This window comes from Xylocopa sonorina, chromosome 17 (assembly GCF_050948175.1).
Source record: "Xylocopa sonorina isolate GNS202 chromosome 17, iyXylSono1_principal, whole genome shotgun sequence".
NCBI classification, from domain to species: Eukaryota; Metazoa; Arthropoda; class Insecta; order Hymenoptera; family Apidae; genus Xylocopa; species Xylocopa sonorina.
In genome coordinates, this window is record NC_135209.1 from 3,137,035 (window position 1) to 3,154,029 (window position 16,995).

Genomic DNA, 16,995 nt, shown 5'->3' on the forward strand with positions numbered 1-16,995 from the left:
GTCGGTTCGACGCCGTGGCAAACGGCAGCGCTGCCAGGAGAATGTTCAGACGGCTGGGCGATAGAGAGGGAGAGGTCCCAACCAGAGGAAGAGGACGTGCTGTTCCGCGTTGTGCTCGAACGAGCGTGTGTCGAGCACGCTCGACGAAGCGGGACGGACGGTGACAGCGGCGAGGGGGACTGGGTCGTCTAATGAGAGAGGATGAGTCGGTTTCGATCGAGCGATTAACGCTGGACGATGATGAGAGGTGAGAGGTGGGAGTTTATCTGCTCTCGAGAGGCTTTTCTGGGTCCGCTGAGCCGAGCGGGGACGGGAAGAGGTCGAGTTATACGGGTTAGAGGATGGAGAACGAAATTAGGGTAGAACGGTTGGGTAATCGATAAGGGAAAGCCGGAAGTTTCTACGTTTATTGGTCTACTTTTGAGGCTCGAGTGATTAGAGCGTTTGTAGAGCGGTCAGATGTGTTGGTTTGGGACGTAACTTTGGTAATAAGTCTGTAGGTGTCTTCTGCAGAGGATGTTGAAGAGGTGCGATGGGTTATTGAGAATTCGTGAACGTTTATAGTTAATTTCTTGAGGTAGTAGAGTGAGGTATTGAGTCTGTGTGCGATCGAGTTTATATTAACCCTTTGCGATCTTTTTTTGACTCGACATGGGTGAATAAAAAGAAGAGAATATAATTAGTGAACAAAATTGTTTAGTCGTCCTTTGAAATAAATTTCAAAAACGAAACACTCTAAAGTTAGCAACAAGATTAGAAAATAATTCGAAGCTTAAAGGTTTAACAAAAACATAAGCACGACTGCAGATTACCTTCTTACAGAAAATAAAAATAAGTACTGCACTGGTAACATCACCAATAGAATAACGAGATTCTATGATCCAAATGTGTTCGTTCAAAGGGTTAATATACATCAAACGATCGTGAAATAATTAACGAAGATTGAACAGATGGAGTGATCGATGATGACGAGCCAACGCAAACCAGCGCGAGCAAGAAGAATTACGGCTACGTCTCACAAAAGCGTTCTCCAATGCGTCCTCCGCATCGATCGCGCGCGAAAGGGCAAGGAAGGCCACGTGTTTCCGGAAGACTAACGCGACTCCTCGCGCGCTGAGGCGTATTTCGAGACTGGACAAAAGCAGGAATGCAACGTGACGGGAAAAGAGGAGCAGAGATAGAACCGCGATTGTACATGTGGCGCAGCTGGTGAGCGAGCCGCGAAAGGAAGCGCTGCGAAGAGGCACGAGCAGATAATGGAGCAACACTGGCGACTGTTTAATAAGCGATATCGATGGGATTGTAAACAGAGAATGGAATTCGTCGCAGGGGACAGCTGGAGGATACGTTGCGACACGTTTCTGCACTTTTATCTCGCCTCAGAAAAATTCAACGCCATTCTGTAACTGAAGGAACGAGATTAAAAATGTAATTCAAATTTCAACACGATTCTTTGCAGTGGACGCGTTTCTAAAGGGAACCACTTTCGAGTTGGCGAGCAGAAATTATATTTTTAATTACGCTCAGTTAGAAGCCATTGCAGTGGGGAGTGGAACGACGTTCGCAAAAAGCGGTTTAGAGAAAAACCAGCTGGAAAAACACGCGGTCGACAAGTGTCTCGCACACTTCGAAATAGCCGTGTCGTCATCGTGATCCCGGACTCGTTACAGCCAACGGACGTTGTTCGCTTATTTACGATCGGGAAAAAACCGGAATGCATCGTGCGCAGCGCGAGTTAGGGGAAGGACGTGGACAGCAAGTCAGCCGCTACCTGGCGGACATTTTGGTCCCTTTGCGGCACTGATTCCTCTGCTTCTACTTATGCTAAACAATTATTTAAATTTATTTAAAAAAGATCAATTCTACTGCTTTGCTTTACCTCCAATACTTTCCAAAACTCTTAATAACTATATCACGATTTTTCTTTACACTTTCAACTGATGTAACGTGACAATATATTAGAATTAGATTTCCTTGTGGTTTGTTGAATTTCCAGAATCGTTACTCGTCATTTCTAACGCGTGAATCAGCTCGAGAGATTATAATATTAAGTTATTCGAGCGATAATATCTTGACAAGAAAGAAAAAGATTTCTATTGACGAAAGATAGTAAGAATGAGGACGTTGTGTCCATTTTTTGTTTCTCGAAGACGGTCGAGGTTTCTATTATGGAATCGAATCGAGTAGACGACGCAAAGAACGCAGACCAGAATTATTGCCATGAGTTTACGTCACAGAGGCAACGGTACAAATTGTTGGAACCGAGCAAGGTTGCTGCTATAATTGCGCGATCATTCAACGAACACGCTAGTCGAGCTCTTTCACGCGTGTCTTCGAGCCGTGAAACGAGAACCGCGATAAACTCACCCGACAGCCTTGTTTCCGATCCGTGGAAACTCGACTGACCCTTTAATCGCGTTTTAATTAGTTTCCAGCCGCTCCTGCGGGACCGCTGCAATTTGTCTGCGAGATTAATTACTCTAAATTGGTCGCCTCGGATGGCAGGCGATTTTTCGATGGCCTTTTTTAATTACCAAATCGCTCGACGCTGAAAAAACATGACTAATATTAGAAAAATCTCGCTCGACTCGATACGTTTCAATGATATCAACGATATATTTAGACGAAGGTGAAAACGAGGGAATTTCCATCTTTAGAAATTGCCACTGTACTTTTAAAGATGTACACTCGCTCGAATCAAGCAAACTTTTATTTTATCGCCTGCATTTAATTTTGAATTCTACTTTTTAATTAGAAAATGGTAATATTTGTTTGTGATATAAATGGTAGTTTAATAAATATGGAGAACGTCTGATGGCGCCTGAATGTAGGCAACTGCGTTCTCCACTGCGTTAAGTTCAACTCTTCTACAGGCTAAAACGAAAAGTCTTCAAGATAAATGATTTATAATTTCAAATAAAAGATGACAAAACAGACAGCTTAATTCACTTACTAATTTTTCATGTTTAAAATGAAAGATGTAGAATGGAGGCCCTGATTCACTGAGAAACGATTGCTATCGAAAGTTCTGAAGCGTGAACGACAAAATAAAGACGAACAGCGATCGTCTTTTAGGCCATTTTTTTTTTATTGGTGCGAATTTACCAGAATACATCGAGTTTTACGATCAAACACTCTCTACGGAACGACTCTTCAGTACGTACGTACAACAAACGACATATATACACAACCTCGAACACGACACACGTACGAGCGAACGAGTGCGCCTCGTTAAGCTACGAGATGGTACAGTTTCACATCTGTTGAATCCCTCCAGTTCTAAAACAATGAAAAAAGACAGCAAAACAGTGTCGTTTCTCTCTATCGTCCAAGTTTCCGTCTCGAAGTGGACATCTCGAGATACAAAAATCCACGTCTGCTGCCTTCGAGAGACTCTGACTTACACGCTAACGCGATAATCTGTCCTGTTCGCCAGTCAATTCGCCCTAAATTGACGTTTCGCGACAGTTTCTTCATTTACAGAGACTCTACCGTCGATTCTTTCCTATCTCTCTTAAACGTTACAGTGTCTACTCTGGTTGTACGTCTGAAAATATAGCTGGATTCCTGATTAATTTCATCGTCAGATCGTTCTGCAACAACAACATGAATATATATATATATATTCTTTCAATTTCTTCTTTTTTTTTTTCTATCTCGAGATACGTTATCACTCGATCGTTTCACATTCACGTGCCAATGGTTGCCACGATCGCGATGATTATTCTAATTTTTTTTTTTTAATATACATATATAACGTGCACGTTACGCGAAGGATATATAATCGTACGATTTCAGGGTCCGACGACGACGTTAATAAAAAATCCACAAAAATACTATGCACACGTATCTCGCGTTCTCCTCTCACCCTTCCGGTTCCCTCGAATCTCTACGTCGCTCCTCTCCGCGCAAGCTTCGCGAGGGGTCGATTAATCGTGAACGAAACGCAACGTGGCGTGTACGGATGAGAACGATCGGATGGTCCTGCTGGAATTGCTTAATTTGTGCGATAGTCCGTTCGCGCGGTCGAGAAATCGCGTTTCTTGAAATTAATATCGTAGATCAGGTCGAGATTACTCTGTCAAGGTGATATGACTAATTGACAAACGTTTCGTTCATTTTATGGCTCTTAAAATGAATCATTTTTCTTTCTAAAGCTTCAGAGAACGTAGAAGACATTTTAATTTTAATAGAAAAAGATTGTAAAATTCTTTCTATTGGTCTTGAAAAATATGAAATTATTAATTAACCGTTTGTGTCATAAGTTTGTATATGCATGGATTTTTTTTTGTGGATTGAACTATCAAGTGCAACAAGTTTTGATAAAAATGAGAGGTTGGAGGGTTGAAGAAGACGAATATCTTTAGAACCCTAAAATTGCTCTGAAATGCTGTTCGTTTCTGAGAAGAAGAGAATCAAATTCCTCGATCACGCGAATTATACTTGAACGGTTGTCACTCGTACAAAAATGGTGCGTCTCGTCGACAGAAGAACCAGAGACTTGACGATGGCGGGAGGGATCGACTGATTCGCGCGCGTGAAAAGTATACGTTGTTCACCCTCGTGTACAAAAAGAACTCCTACTTTGAACGACAGTATCATTGAGAAGACGAAGTCTATAGGCAGGTACTGTATTATGTTTCAGATTGAAGACGAGCCGCGTCCATCGTGGACGCTCGTCCAAAATTTACCTCGCTCGACGAGTGCGGGGTTACAAGTGGGACCCTCGAAGGATCCAAAGCGATCGCGACGCTCGTCGATCCGTTTCGAGGATCTCAAATCGATGTGTCTCGCGTTGCGATCAAGGATCGACGGTTGTTGCGTCGCTAGATCGGCTACGTTAGCGCAACGACTCGTAACAAATCGGATCACCACCGTGGGAACGTAATCAGTTGGAAACTGAAGTCAGTCTTCGAGCAAAGTATTAAATCGCGAGAGTAATTAACCAGACAGCGCAAATATAATTCACGAACGTCTGAAAGATGTCTGTCCTACACTTTGAGGATCTACAAATGAGCAATCCTCGAATTACACGCTTTCAACTCAGTAATTCATATTCTTAACAAAACTACAGTTTGCAATATTGAAAGAATTATTCTGTGTCTGATTTGTATCATTTGATTGTGTCAGTAAACGATAAGAACGATTGTTTACTGAAACGGATACAAAATGGTCGCCATGAAGACACGTTGCGCTATCTGGAGCCGCTATACTATCGTCTATCGTGAACGGAAGTGAAGGAAACCGGTCGTAGCCCGATTTTGAAGGAACAGATCGTAAAGAAAACACGATCGACGCCTGTTGCGGACGATGTTGCATACGAGACACCGTTTTCGACGCTCGATCTATGATACTTTCATGTGTTTCGAGTTTCGATTCCCTTCGGACGCGGGAAATCCCTGTTGATTACAATCGTTTAATTAGACATCTATCTACGCGCGTTCGATAATATCGACGGATGCCAGACCGCTCGTGGGTCCTTTCTATTGGCCAAGGAAGGTGGGAGGATCGAGGGAGCGTTCTCCAATTACCCGGAAGCAGCCGCGACGTTGTTAGCCTCGCGATGGTTGGACAGGAAAGAGGCCCTCGGCACTTTCCCATTCAATATTTGCTCTTGCGCGGAGTAACTGTTCTCTCGTCCCGTTTCAAGAGTTAACATCAATAGAACTGGCTGGCTTTGGTTCAACTTGTCGTCCAATTTCCACGGTTTTTAAAATTACTATGGAAAGTGCTTGTCAACACGTTCGCGAACGGTAAAAGTTTCAGCGGACTGCAATAATTGACAGTGATTTTATTTTTAAATTACTTGTGATATCCGAAATTCGATTAAACACATTTTATGAGTAGTTAGATTATTATATTTTAATCGTTATGTACAACGAATGCTGTAGCATCCATAATAAAAAAATTTAATATTATATAAAATTAAATTCAAAATAATTGACTTTAAGATTTGAATGCTATAGCATTCACGTTCGCGAACGTGTTAAGTATTTTTGTTAACATTGAACGCGGTGCTTACTTCGATCGAATAAATTATTATTCAATTATAATTTTGATCAATAGCTGTGTAATTAATGGAATTATTGCTCTGTTTTCAATTTTGTCGAGTGGATTCGTTAGAGAGGAGGTACCAGAAGAAACGAGGATGAAAAACATCGTTTCATACATCCGATTGTGGAATAGGATACGCGATAGGCCTGTCCATCGTTGCTCGAAATTGCTAAACGACATTGTACCTCTCTGCTGTACACTGTGGCAAAGTTATAACGATCTAGAAAATTCCAGAATCCATTCTGAAGATCGCGATCGACTCGTCCCCATTCCTTGGGCCAAGAAATTCCCAGCAAGCGGGATCGAAGGGTGTCATTTACAATAGCACCGGTGTTCTCGAGACGACACGCCGATTATTTATACACTGCGTTACAACACGGCTAACATTCACGCTAACGTATAGTGTCACCGCGATTTCCCCAGACGAGAGGAACCTGGGCCTTAAAATAAACGCGTCGAAGAAGTAACTCTGTTCGATCGTTCGATCGTCTCCTCGTGAGATTAATTGGTCCGTGCGATCGAGCTGCTTTCTTCCATCGAGGATCCGTGGAGATCGAACGAACGCCATCTACGAGTAACGCGAGTATCGACGTTACCCGGTCGATGAATTTTCGGGGCCCTCGACGACGAGATCGCTTAAACGTTAACGTCTACGTTAACTAGACCATCGCGTATATCGATCGAGCGTTCGCCAATCGTCTGAAAATGCAATTGACTAGTCGAGAATTCTTCGTTCTTCTCATTTGGCGGCATTCCTCGCCTCGCTGTTGAACCGTTGTCTGTTCTCTTGGTTCGTTGAAAGCAGACACCACTGTCTCTTGAAATCTGTTTCTCTTCGTGAATTGTTGCGTGTCTGGGATGTATACACGATAGACTGTCAATGTTTAAGTATTTCTGATAAGTACATGCATAAAAAACTACTTGTGCTAACGAAAAATTGGTCTTTCGTTTTAAGATTATGCGATATTAATTCATGAAACTATTCAGATTAAATGAAATTTTAATTTTTTTGTAATCGTCTCTGCATAAACGTTCACAGTCTATCAATAACTTTCCATCTTCGAAATTGAATCCGTGGACCCTCTAGAATTCCAGACGATCGTCGTCTCGAGGAGATCTCTGAAGATTCGAAACCAGATATCACCTGAAAAATCATCTAACGATAAGGTTCGACGAGCTGCGTGGAAATAAAAAATTCACGAAGATTTCCCAGCTGGTATCCTCTCGAAACGCTCGGCTGGTCGAAGCTGTCCGCTTCGCGGTGATCGCGCCGTTTTGGAAACATTCAGCCTGGTTTTGTGCGTAATCGCGCGAACCGCTGGTTCACGCGTGACCATCGTGGAGACCGTCTCTCGTCGCCGTGGACGCCCATTTTCGACCGCCTTAGAGCACCACGCAGCCGGAATCTTGCATCACTTCCGACAGGAACATCGGCGTGCCTGCACCCAACCCGCCATCCGTCTTCTCGTTCTCGTTCTTGTCGTACTCGCAGTCGAAGTAGCAGCTCTGCGAACGAAATTCGTCGACTTTCATGCGAGCGGTTAAAAAATTAAAAAAACGAGAAATCTTATTGTCTGACGAAGCAAATCAGTGGATCAACTTTTACAGTGTCGATTTACAATTAATCCAGTGATCTATTGTACACAGTCTGAACGATATTCTGCTCGATTCATGCTCTTTTGCAATTTTATAAACATTCTGTTCTTAATAAGAGTTTCAAAATATCATTGTCTATTTGTCTTTCTATTTTTGACGTTTATATTATTAATTCAGTCTGCAGTGTTTCTTCGAAATTTTGAATAAAATACAAGGAAGGCTAGAAAGTGAAGACATGAGTTTATAAAAAAAAATAGTAGAAGAGGATATTGAAAAGATGTAACATTGAAACTTTTTTCTGGCGCAAGGACAAGCCGTATACACGTACCTGACAGTCCAAGCATCTGCAGTGGTCGCTCATCTTGCAAGTGATGCCCCACTGTTTCGCCACCGCTCTGTATAACTCTTTGCTCGACTTGTGAAGGATCTTCTTGGGCGCTTTTGTTCTATTATCTTTCCCAGACGCGTTCTCAGGGTTGTTCCCCGCGTCGTACTTTTGCGACCCAGCTGCATGCTCTAATCGTGTCTAAAATTACAAGAAAAATACTCGTATCAATCGTTATCGAAGATGATCGTCGACAGAACATTTTACAACAAATTGTACAATTTTTTCTGTCACTATTAAACAAAATTCTATCAGTACAACGAAAGGAGTACAACAATATCTTTTCTCTCAAATTTTTCTAGAATAAAATTGAGCCAAATAAATTTTTTCTCGAGAGCAGAACGAGTTAGCTTTCGATTCGCGCAACTTCGATCCTTCACCTCCTCGATGACGTGCTCGTAAGTCGGTGGTGGAGAACGCGGGATGGGGTGTTCGTCCTTCACCATCAGGCTGTTGGAATCGAATGTCGGTAGCTGCAAATTGGATTCAGTTTCAGCGGTCAATTGCAGTTGATTCATCGGTATCTGAACGTTCCTCGCCCTCGCGTTGTCCTCCTCCTCCTCGTCCGTATCCTTTTCGCCACCCTGTCTCTCCTTCTCCGCTTCGACCTCCTGCTCCCTCTCCTTCTCCTTCTCGCCCTCCTTCACGTCGCTGCTGCGCGACTTCGACATCTTCGAGAAGGGAAACTTGAACGGCGCCAGTTTGACTGCGTTGACTTCTACTCCTCGTCTGCAATAACAGAGGGTTGTTAAAATATTATTCTTTACAAGGAAACGTTTCAGAAATAATGGACGATGGTCAACAGTTAGAGAAGCAGAGTCTGAAGGAAGAATTTTTTAAATAATTCCATTAAATGGCAAGTTTATTAACTGAAGAACTTTTTTATTAATTTCATCAGAGATTCATTTAACTTTAGAATTTTTAATTTGAATGATTCATTTAACTTTTGAATTTTTTAATTTCAGAATATCTGTAATTCTTCCATCTGAAACGCTTATTTATCATTTTGATTAACAATCAGAGTGCCAGGTAATTTATGTGATACAATAACGCGAATTACAACGCTTGGAAAATAAAATCGATATTTCTGCCCTCGCTGAGCCAAAAACTGGTCAATTTAATTTACTGAAATTTCCACGGAACTCATCGTCGCGAGATTGAAGAACACCCTCGCCCTTCATTCGCCATTTTCTTGGCTCGCAAAGGTCGTCAATTCGCGAGTTACCAGCTGCGATACACGAAACTAGAATTCGAAACGGAAACGATGTAACGTTAGCGGAAAGAGAAGAGAGAAATGGAAGAGAAACAAGCGGAGAGAGAGAGTCGAACGAGGGTCGCAAGGACGTGGCGGGTGCTGGTGCACCGGGTGCATCTGTCGTTGACCTACTGGCCGAGTTCCCCGTTTATCGCTCGACCTGGCGCAGTTGCGGCTGACTTTAAAGCCGTCGACTTCTTCTCGCCGATTTCAAGCCCCGCACGCACGCGATCTACCCGCGAATCCCAGCGTTTCTGCCTGGGAATTAGCGTAACGAGGATAATCCCTTGGTCTGAGATCGATATCGGAACGATCCATGTGCCACGTGAACCATCTTTGGAAATTAAATGACTGTGGATGCAGTTCTGAGGGTGTTTTCGAGCTGAGGATGCGCACCAACAATTAATCGTCTTTGGAGGATGATTAGAAAAAAAAAAATAAAGATCTAAAGATCTAAAGATTAGAATCTGTAATCTATGTTAATCTTGCAGTTATTATATATTAAGAAATAATATTTAGTAACGTAAAAAATTGAAATTAAAAATTTAATATATACTTTTATTGTCTCTAATAACAATCGTCTGTGAAGGATGGTACATTCTTTAAGTATTCCTTCGTAATATTATAAATGCAAGAGTAACATAGATTACAGATCCTAATTTTAATGCGAATGCACTATCGTTCAAAGACGATTTTTATTACAGACTTACTAAATATTATTTTGTAATATTATGAGCGCAAGATTACCATAGATTACAGATCCTAATTTTAATAATTAATATCGTAAAAAATGGAAATTTTAAATTTAACATATGCTTTTATTATCTCTACCAAAAATGGCGCAGGGATCACCATGAAAAATACATTTATTCATCATAAAAGAAGCCTCATAATTAACAATATCTCACCAACACCAATTCCATCGCCATTAATACACAAAAAATTCCTTAAACCCTACAATATCGAAATTATTCTTCCTCCAATGACGCTCAACCGGAAATAAGACCAAGAATGATTCCTTTCCCCGCAAACAGCGGTTCAGAGGAACGTAAAGAAACGCGATAACACTGAAAGCCTGCAGCCCCGCCTGATAATCGATACCAAGCGCGAAAGAACGCGCGGAGGAATCCAATTTCCTCATTTCCTTTCGAGCACTGTCACCAGATGATTTTCGCGCGGATCCCCAACGGAATCCGTCGTTTCAGTGAGGATGGAAATTCTTTCAACGCGTCGAGTAACCGTCAGTCAACGAGGGTGGCAGCTTCGACTCGACGCGTCGCTCGAAATCCATCGACGTTGAAACGTTCGAGGTGTGTCCAGGTGTGTCCTGGGTGGGACACGTTTTCTGTGGCGATTTTAGCAGAGAAGGGTGGCTCTGGGCAGAGGGTGCGCCCTTCGTTCGCCAGCGACGAACGAGCAATTAGACGAAATCGCTTCGCGTGGGCTGCGCGAAAATCGAACGACACGATTTCGACTCTGAATCGCGTGGGTGAAACAGTTTGCTCGTAATGGTGATTTGTAAAGGGATTTCAGCGTGAACTGGTGTCTCCGTTTGCGTTTGTGAAGGCTCGCGTGAAAAGCAGAACACACAAATTTAATTAGAATTGATTTTCTATAATAGAAATCTCAGTTTGCGATATTTTTAATAAAGTTTGCACAGTGTCGCGGATATTATCGTTAAATCGTTCTAAGTTATCGCGAGTCGAAGAAGGGATTTAATAAAGGTCGAGAGATCATTTTTCATCGTCGAGCTTGCGTTACAATTAAAACGCAGGCGAAGAGAAGATGGCGAGCAATCGTTGATCCAGCTGCGGAACAGCTGCACCAGCGTTCACAGTCTGAGGAAGTTCCATCGAGCTTGAACTGGAGCAAGGACACACAGATCTGAATGTCTTCAGAGAGTGGCTGAGGGAAAAACTGGAACGCGGTGAAATGAGGGACTCGCGGCAATTGTGCGCCGGATATTGTGTCACACTTGATGCGCGATACGACTGTCACGGCTCTATTTTGCTTCCGGTTCTTCGACCAGAATCGCTGGCTTCCTTGTTCCGCTGGAATCGTCGTCCATGGACGCGAGAGGAACCAAGTGCGCGCGTTGGAAAAATAGAATTGGAATACGAAAACCTTTTTGTTTCTACTCACACGTTTCGTACGTATTTCTCTCGGTTATTTCACCCTTAACGAGAATTTCATGCGGATTCTCTGCGAAGGGAATTAATTAAAAAATTTCAGTTACACTGAATTTGTTCGCCAACGTTCTCCAGCCTAATTAGCTCTTTAAACTAATTGCGGTTGGGTGTGTGTGTTGAATGTATCTTTTTTTAGGGGCTGTGACGTCGATCGTTTGATTATAAAATTGTTGAATTCTATAATGATTATTGTTTGCAAATTCGCAATCCGTTTATGCACTTGTGAAAGGGGTTTAAATGTGTACAATAGTGCAAAGTGCACTCACCCTTCAAAAGCTTAAGAATAAAATATTCTGCAGAAATATTAGAAGAAAACTTTCAAAAATCTATACACACTTACAAAAAAATTCAAACATACCTTAAATAAAATAATTACTCTCTCTCTCTCTCTCTCTCTCTCTCTCTCTCTTTCTCTCTCTCTCTCTCTCTCTCTCTAATAATACAAAAACAAGTTTCTCTGACAGTCCAAAAAAAGTTACTCCAACCACACCAAGGATGAAATAAAAAAGAAAAAAAGCTCGCCATCAGCATGAAACGTATGCTCACAACAACCCCTCTCAAGATAATTCGCTTAATACCGGAAATGCTCGACTGCTCCCCTCGTTCCTTCTCCGCAGAGAGCAGCTGGGGTGTGGTGGATGGAAAGCGAGCGTCGAAGGAGCATCGAGGATTCGTTACGACTTGAAATCGTTGCTCGTTCGGTTCGAGAGTCGGCGCGGCTCGGATACGGGTCGTCGAAATAAGACGACGACCACTCGACGGGTTCGCGCGGGGCGAACGAACCAAGTAGCTGGCAAAGTAGGTTGCGTGGGTTGTGGAGGGTGGCTGACAGAGGGGGTGGGGATCCAGCGGATTCAATGGCCGCACACCCCTCGATAGAAGTGGACGGTCTCATGTCAGTGGCCCCAGCTAGTGCACCGTGATCCTGGGCTCGCACCTTTCGTCCTAGTTTCTCCGTTCTTACCCCACCGTACCACCCCTTCCGCTTCATCCCTTCCACTGCTCTCTCTGCTCTGCTATTTCCTTCGTCTTTATCAGCTGGTCCTTCGTGGATCTGCACTGTCGTTCGTAAGTGTGAGAGTGGGTTGTTATGAACATGCCTTCCATGCTGATGGCGATTTTTTTTTCTTGTTTCACCCTTGGTGCGGTTGGAGTTACTCTTTTTGGGTAGCTGGAGAAACTTGTTTTTGTATTACTAGAGAGAGAAAGTAATTATATTATTTAAGTATTTTTTTTTGTAAGTGTGTATATATTTTTGAAAGTTTTCCATTAATATTTCTGAAGAATATTTTATTCTTAAACTTTTGAAGAGTGTATGATAATTGCTGGTGGGTACTTTATACTATTGTACACATTTAAACTCCTCTAACAAGTGCATAAACGCATTAAGAACTCGCAGACAATAATAATGGTAAAATTCGATTTTTGTAATCACACGATCCAAGTTGCAGCCTCCAAAAAATGATACATTCGACACGCACGTCCAACTGTAGTTAGTTTGATGAGTTAATTAGGGTGGAGAACGTTGGCGAACAAATTCAGGGTAACTGAAATTTTTTTATTAATTCTCTCTGCAGAGAATGGCATATTTATTAATATTTTTTACAATTTCAGTTTTCTATAGATTTATTGTTTTGTACTAATCTTGGGCGATGCAAGAGATATTTATTAGCAAATAGTGTCAATGAAATTATTATATTTCTGTAGATAAGTGTAAAAAAAAACGGTTATGGATAATGTTAAAAATAATTCGGAGAGAAATTGGAAAGGAAAAAGGTACAGAAGTCAATTTTATACCTTCATTCGATGGTCTGACTATGTAACTTCGATTCTACTTGCAGCGAACTAAGTTTAGAAGGGCAAACGAGATTGAGCAGACGATCTCTCGTCTCTACATCGAGAAGAGATGTTTTTATGGGGAGATCGACGCTTGCTGATGGGTCCAAAGTGGATAATGGAGATTTTTATGTGGTTTAAGGGAGGATCTGAACGGGGTGTGATGTTTGACGCGAAAAGAAACTCGACTTATCTCGTGTCTTCTACTTTTTCCCTTGTAACATTTCTGGTTACATATATCTATTAGTAAACTGCTATTTTTCATTAATTCATGTGCTTAATTACCAACTTCAATGCCATCAGAGTTTATGAATGAACCCGTGTTTACGTTTCTTCATTTTTCTCAAATTTCTACAAATTATATCTCACCTTCGATATTCTTAATAGATAACGAAAGACTATTTTAAATTCTCCAGACAGAACCACGTTAATTAAATCAGTACAAAAATTGTACTAAAAATATATTAATTTTCTAAACTCATTTCTTCACCTATTTATATCCAGTTCTGTTCTTCAAGAAACATTTCACAGTCAGACCTGGAAGAAGCCATTGTCTCAGAGATAACAAACACCCTCGACTGCCTCTCCTCTCGCGCAACAACTTGGCCCGCCATTGTGGTCTTCCTACCATGGAAGTTTCGAAAACAGGGTGACCGCGTCTGTGACGAAGCTGAGCCGTCCCAGCACTCAACGCGACGTGGTAATCTGGTCGAGACGAAAGTTTACTCTGTCCAAACATCAGCCAGAAATCACTCTGTCGAGCAGAGACAGAGAGACGACTCCACCGGAAGTTCTGCGCGACTCAGCGTCTCGACTATTCAGATCCACCATGGACTATGGCTTCTCTTGGATTATTGAATTAAAAACCTATCGCCTTATGATTTAACACGTTGACGCACATTTTCGACTTTACGATTGCCCTCAGAAACACTTTTTCTTTCGATTGTTTATGACAAAAACTTTCGACGGCTATAGCCGTCATTTGCTTCAACATGTTAAGCTTCAACAGAGTCATTTCAGGGGTTTAGAGCATACCAAGTTGCGCAAATCGCACTTGTTATTTAATATAATACGTCTAAGACACGATTAATCTTATTTCTCGATTCATCAGTCTGTGATACGCCCAGCAATCAAGCCATTTTTGAGGAACCGTTTTAATTTAAGCTTTGAATATTTTTGGGGTACGCGATAATTAACTTTTTTTTAATGGCCTCGATGGCACATGTGGAGGCCATAAATTGGGGATTTCCGTGGTCAAGCTAGCCTTGGTCAATTATCAAGCACGTATCAGGCGCAGAGGGAATCTTACTACGTGACCAAAAATGGTAAAGACAAAGTCAGCTTTCACCAGAAAAATCACCACCCTTCTCTACAGAAGTGGTGGCTTAAGAATAGAAAAATGTTAGCGATTGGCATTGTAGTTAATATTAGCGATTGGAATTTAGTAGAAACGTTGAAGAACCAATCGAAAGGCGCGACAAACATATCACTTGGACGAAGTAAAGAGACATTCAACAAGACATCAGTCTCTTTCGAGAACACCCTCGATATAGCATTAAATAAAAGGCTCTAAAAACGACTTAGTAACTTTGCACCCTCCCTCGAACATCCTGAACACGCAAAAATAAACTTTTACTCTTAGAAACCCTTCGAATTCTTTCTTTACAAATTTATACCTGATTGTCGATGATTAACATCGTCTTCATCGTCGATATTTCTTCAGTAACTAATGGCGTCCACTGTTTTCGTGCAGGAAGTTAAATATGGCTACTGTCACTGTTACTATTTAACATATTTATCGAATCACTGTTCACGATATTAAAAGAACCCTCTATTATCCTTATCGATGATTGATATTCGTTTTCAAGACACTTTTAGGAGTAATTTTCTAATATTAAAATATGTCTGCAGGATCGTCTGCGCGTCGCGTCTGTCTCGAACGACGTACCACGCCTTACTACCGACATATATTGTTTATACTTCGTTTGAGGACGTAGAAAGTCTCTTACACCTGCTGTTTATGTTCGTCTCGATCGACTACCACGTTTCTCACACGATATTGTAGATTAAGCTACGTGTACGCTGTTAAGGCTGCTTGCATTTAAAAATGGCCATCCAATTATCATTTCCACGAGGCTATGAATAATTAAAGCGAGATCAAAAGGGTGACGCGATATGCACTTCGATTCAAAATCCTCTTTCGAACTTTGTCAACGTCTCTTCGGTTTATTTGGATGACCCGTTTTATAATATAATTTATGATTAAAGAAAAAATACATTTCATAGAATATATAGATTGTATTAAATAATAATAGTGTATGAAAATTAGTCGATTTAAATTGTAGGGTGTGAACGATTTGCAGTGCGTGCGAATGTGTATACGTGTAGAAGAAAATAAAACCTTAGTGAAACGATGCTTTAATTTAATTTACGAAACCCTGCGATTTATACAGTTGACTCCTTGAACAAATTATTGAAACTAATTATTGTAGGGTGTGAACGATTTGGAGTGCGTGTGAATGGGTATACGTGGGTGCCAGAATGTTTAGAGCGAAATAAATATAGTGACTGAATACGAGTGAGTTTGAGAGAAATCGAGGTGCGAAAGAAGAGTGCTTGAAAAGGAAATAAGTGAAGTGACTGCGTGCGAGTGAGTTTTGAGAGGTCGAGGTGTTAAAGAAGAGTGTTTGGGACCTGGTGACAGGATCATTCGTTCGTCTGGGAATGTTAAGGGTAGTTAAGGGTGGACGTGACTGCGAGTGTTTGAGGGGTGGGTGCATGAGGAATGCGTGGGGAACAGAGTGAATCTGAGGAGCGAAAGAATCAGTGTTTAGTGAGCAGTGATAGCGTAGAGATATCAAAGTGTTTAGCGAGTATCGATAGAGGAAAGAAGACCACAGTATCTAGCGAATAGCGAACGAGTTGGAGTTAGAGATCTTCTACAATTTTAAGAGTCAAAGTTAGAGATCTTCTACAATTTTAAGAGTTAAAGTTAGAGATCTTCTACAATTTTAAAAGTCAGAGTTAGAGATCTTCTACAATTTTAAAAGTCAAAGTTAGAGATCTGATCTTCGAAAATTTTAGGAGTCAAAGTTAGAGATCTTCTACAATTTTGAGAGTCAGAGTTAGAGATCTTCTATAATTTTAAGAGTCAGAGATCTTCTACAATTTTAAGAGTCAGAGTTAGAAATCTTCTACAATTTTAAAAGCTTACCCAGAATTAAAATTCATATCCTACAAAATTAACATATGAAGTGGTAAAATCTCACCATCTACTAAATAAAAAATAGTCAGACAATGTTAATCATAAAGACGAATTACAAAAATATATGCATTGGGGTTGAAAATAACATCCCTCATTTTACAGTAAGAAAAGTATCCACAACGATCGTTAACAAAATAATCGAAAACGTTCCACCTGACCATATTATTAAAAAAAAAAAGGAAAACCAATCGCAACGTTCCCACAGTTCTCGTTTCACAAATGTCACGCTTTACAACGTGCAAACGGTAAACGACCCCTAATTCCAGGCAGAAACGCGACGAAATGGAAAATACATTCGAGCAAGCATCGCAGAGCCGATTAAAAATGCGGAAACAGCACTGACGGCTCGATGTTTCGCATTTCCCTGGCAACAGAATCGTTTATCGCGCTAATTAAATCGCGCGGACGCTATTAA

At 41.3% G+C, this 16,995-nt stretch overlaps 1 protein-coding gene across 2 annotated transcripts in view; it reads right to left on the reverse strand.

The window, feature by feature from the left end:
- Positions 1-7,410: 7,410 nt before the first annotated feature.
- Positions 7,411-16,995, reverse strand: part of LOC143431343 (uncharacterized) — a 36,504-nt gene continuing 26,919 nt past the window's right edge. For both annotated transcript variants that reach the window (XM_076908009.1, XM_076908010.1), the window contains exons 2-4: positions 8,416-8,764; positions 7,979-8,176; positions 7,411-7,560 (exon numbers count right to left, since the gene is read on the reverse strand). In XM_076908009.1, coding sequence (XP_076764124.1) covers positions 7,438-7,560; positions 7,979-8,176; positions 8,416-8,706 — 612 coding nt within the window. In that variant the 5' untranslated portion in view covers positions 8,707-8,764 and the 3' untranslated portion in view covers positions 7,411-7,437. The remainder of the gene's footprint in view (positions 7,561-7,978; positions 8,177-8,415; positions 8,765-16,995) is intronic.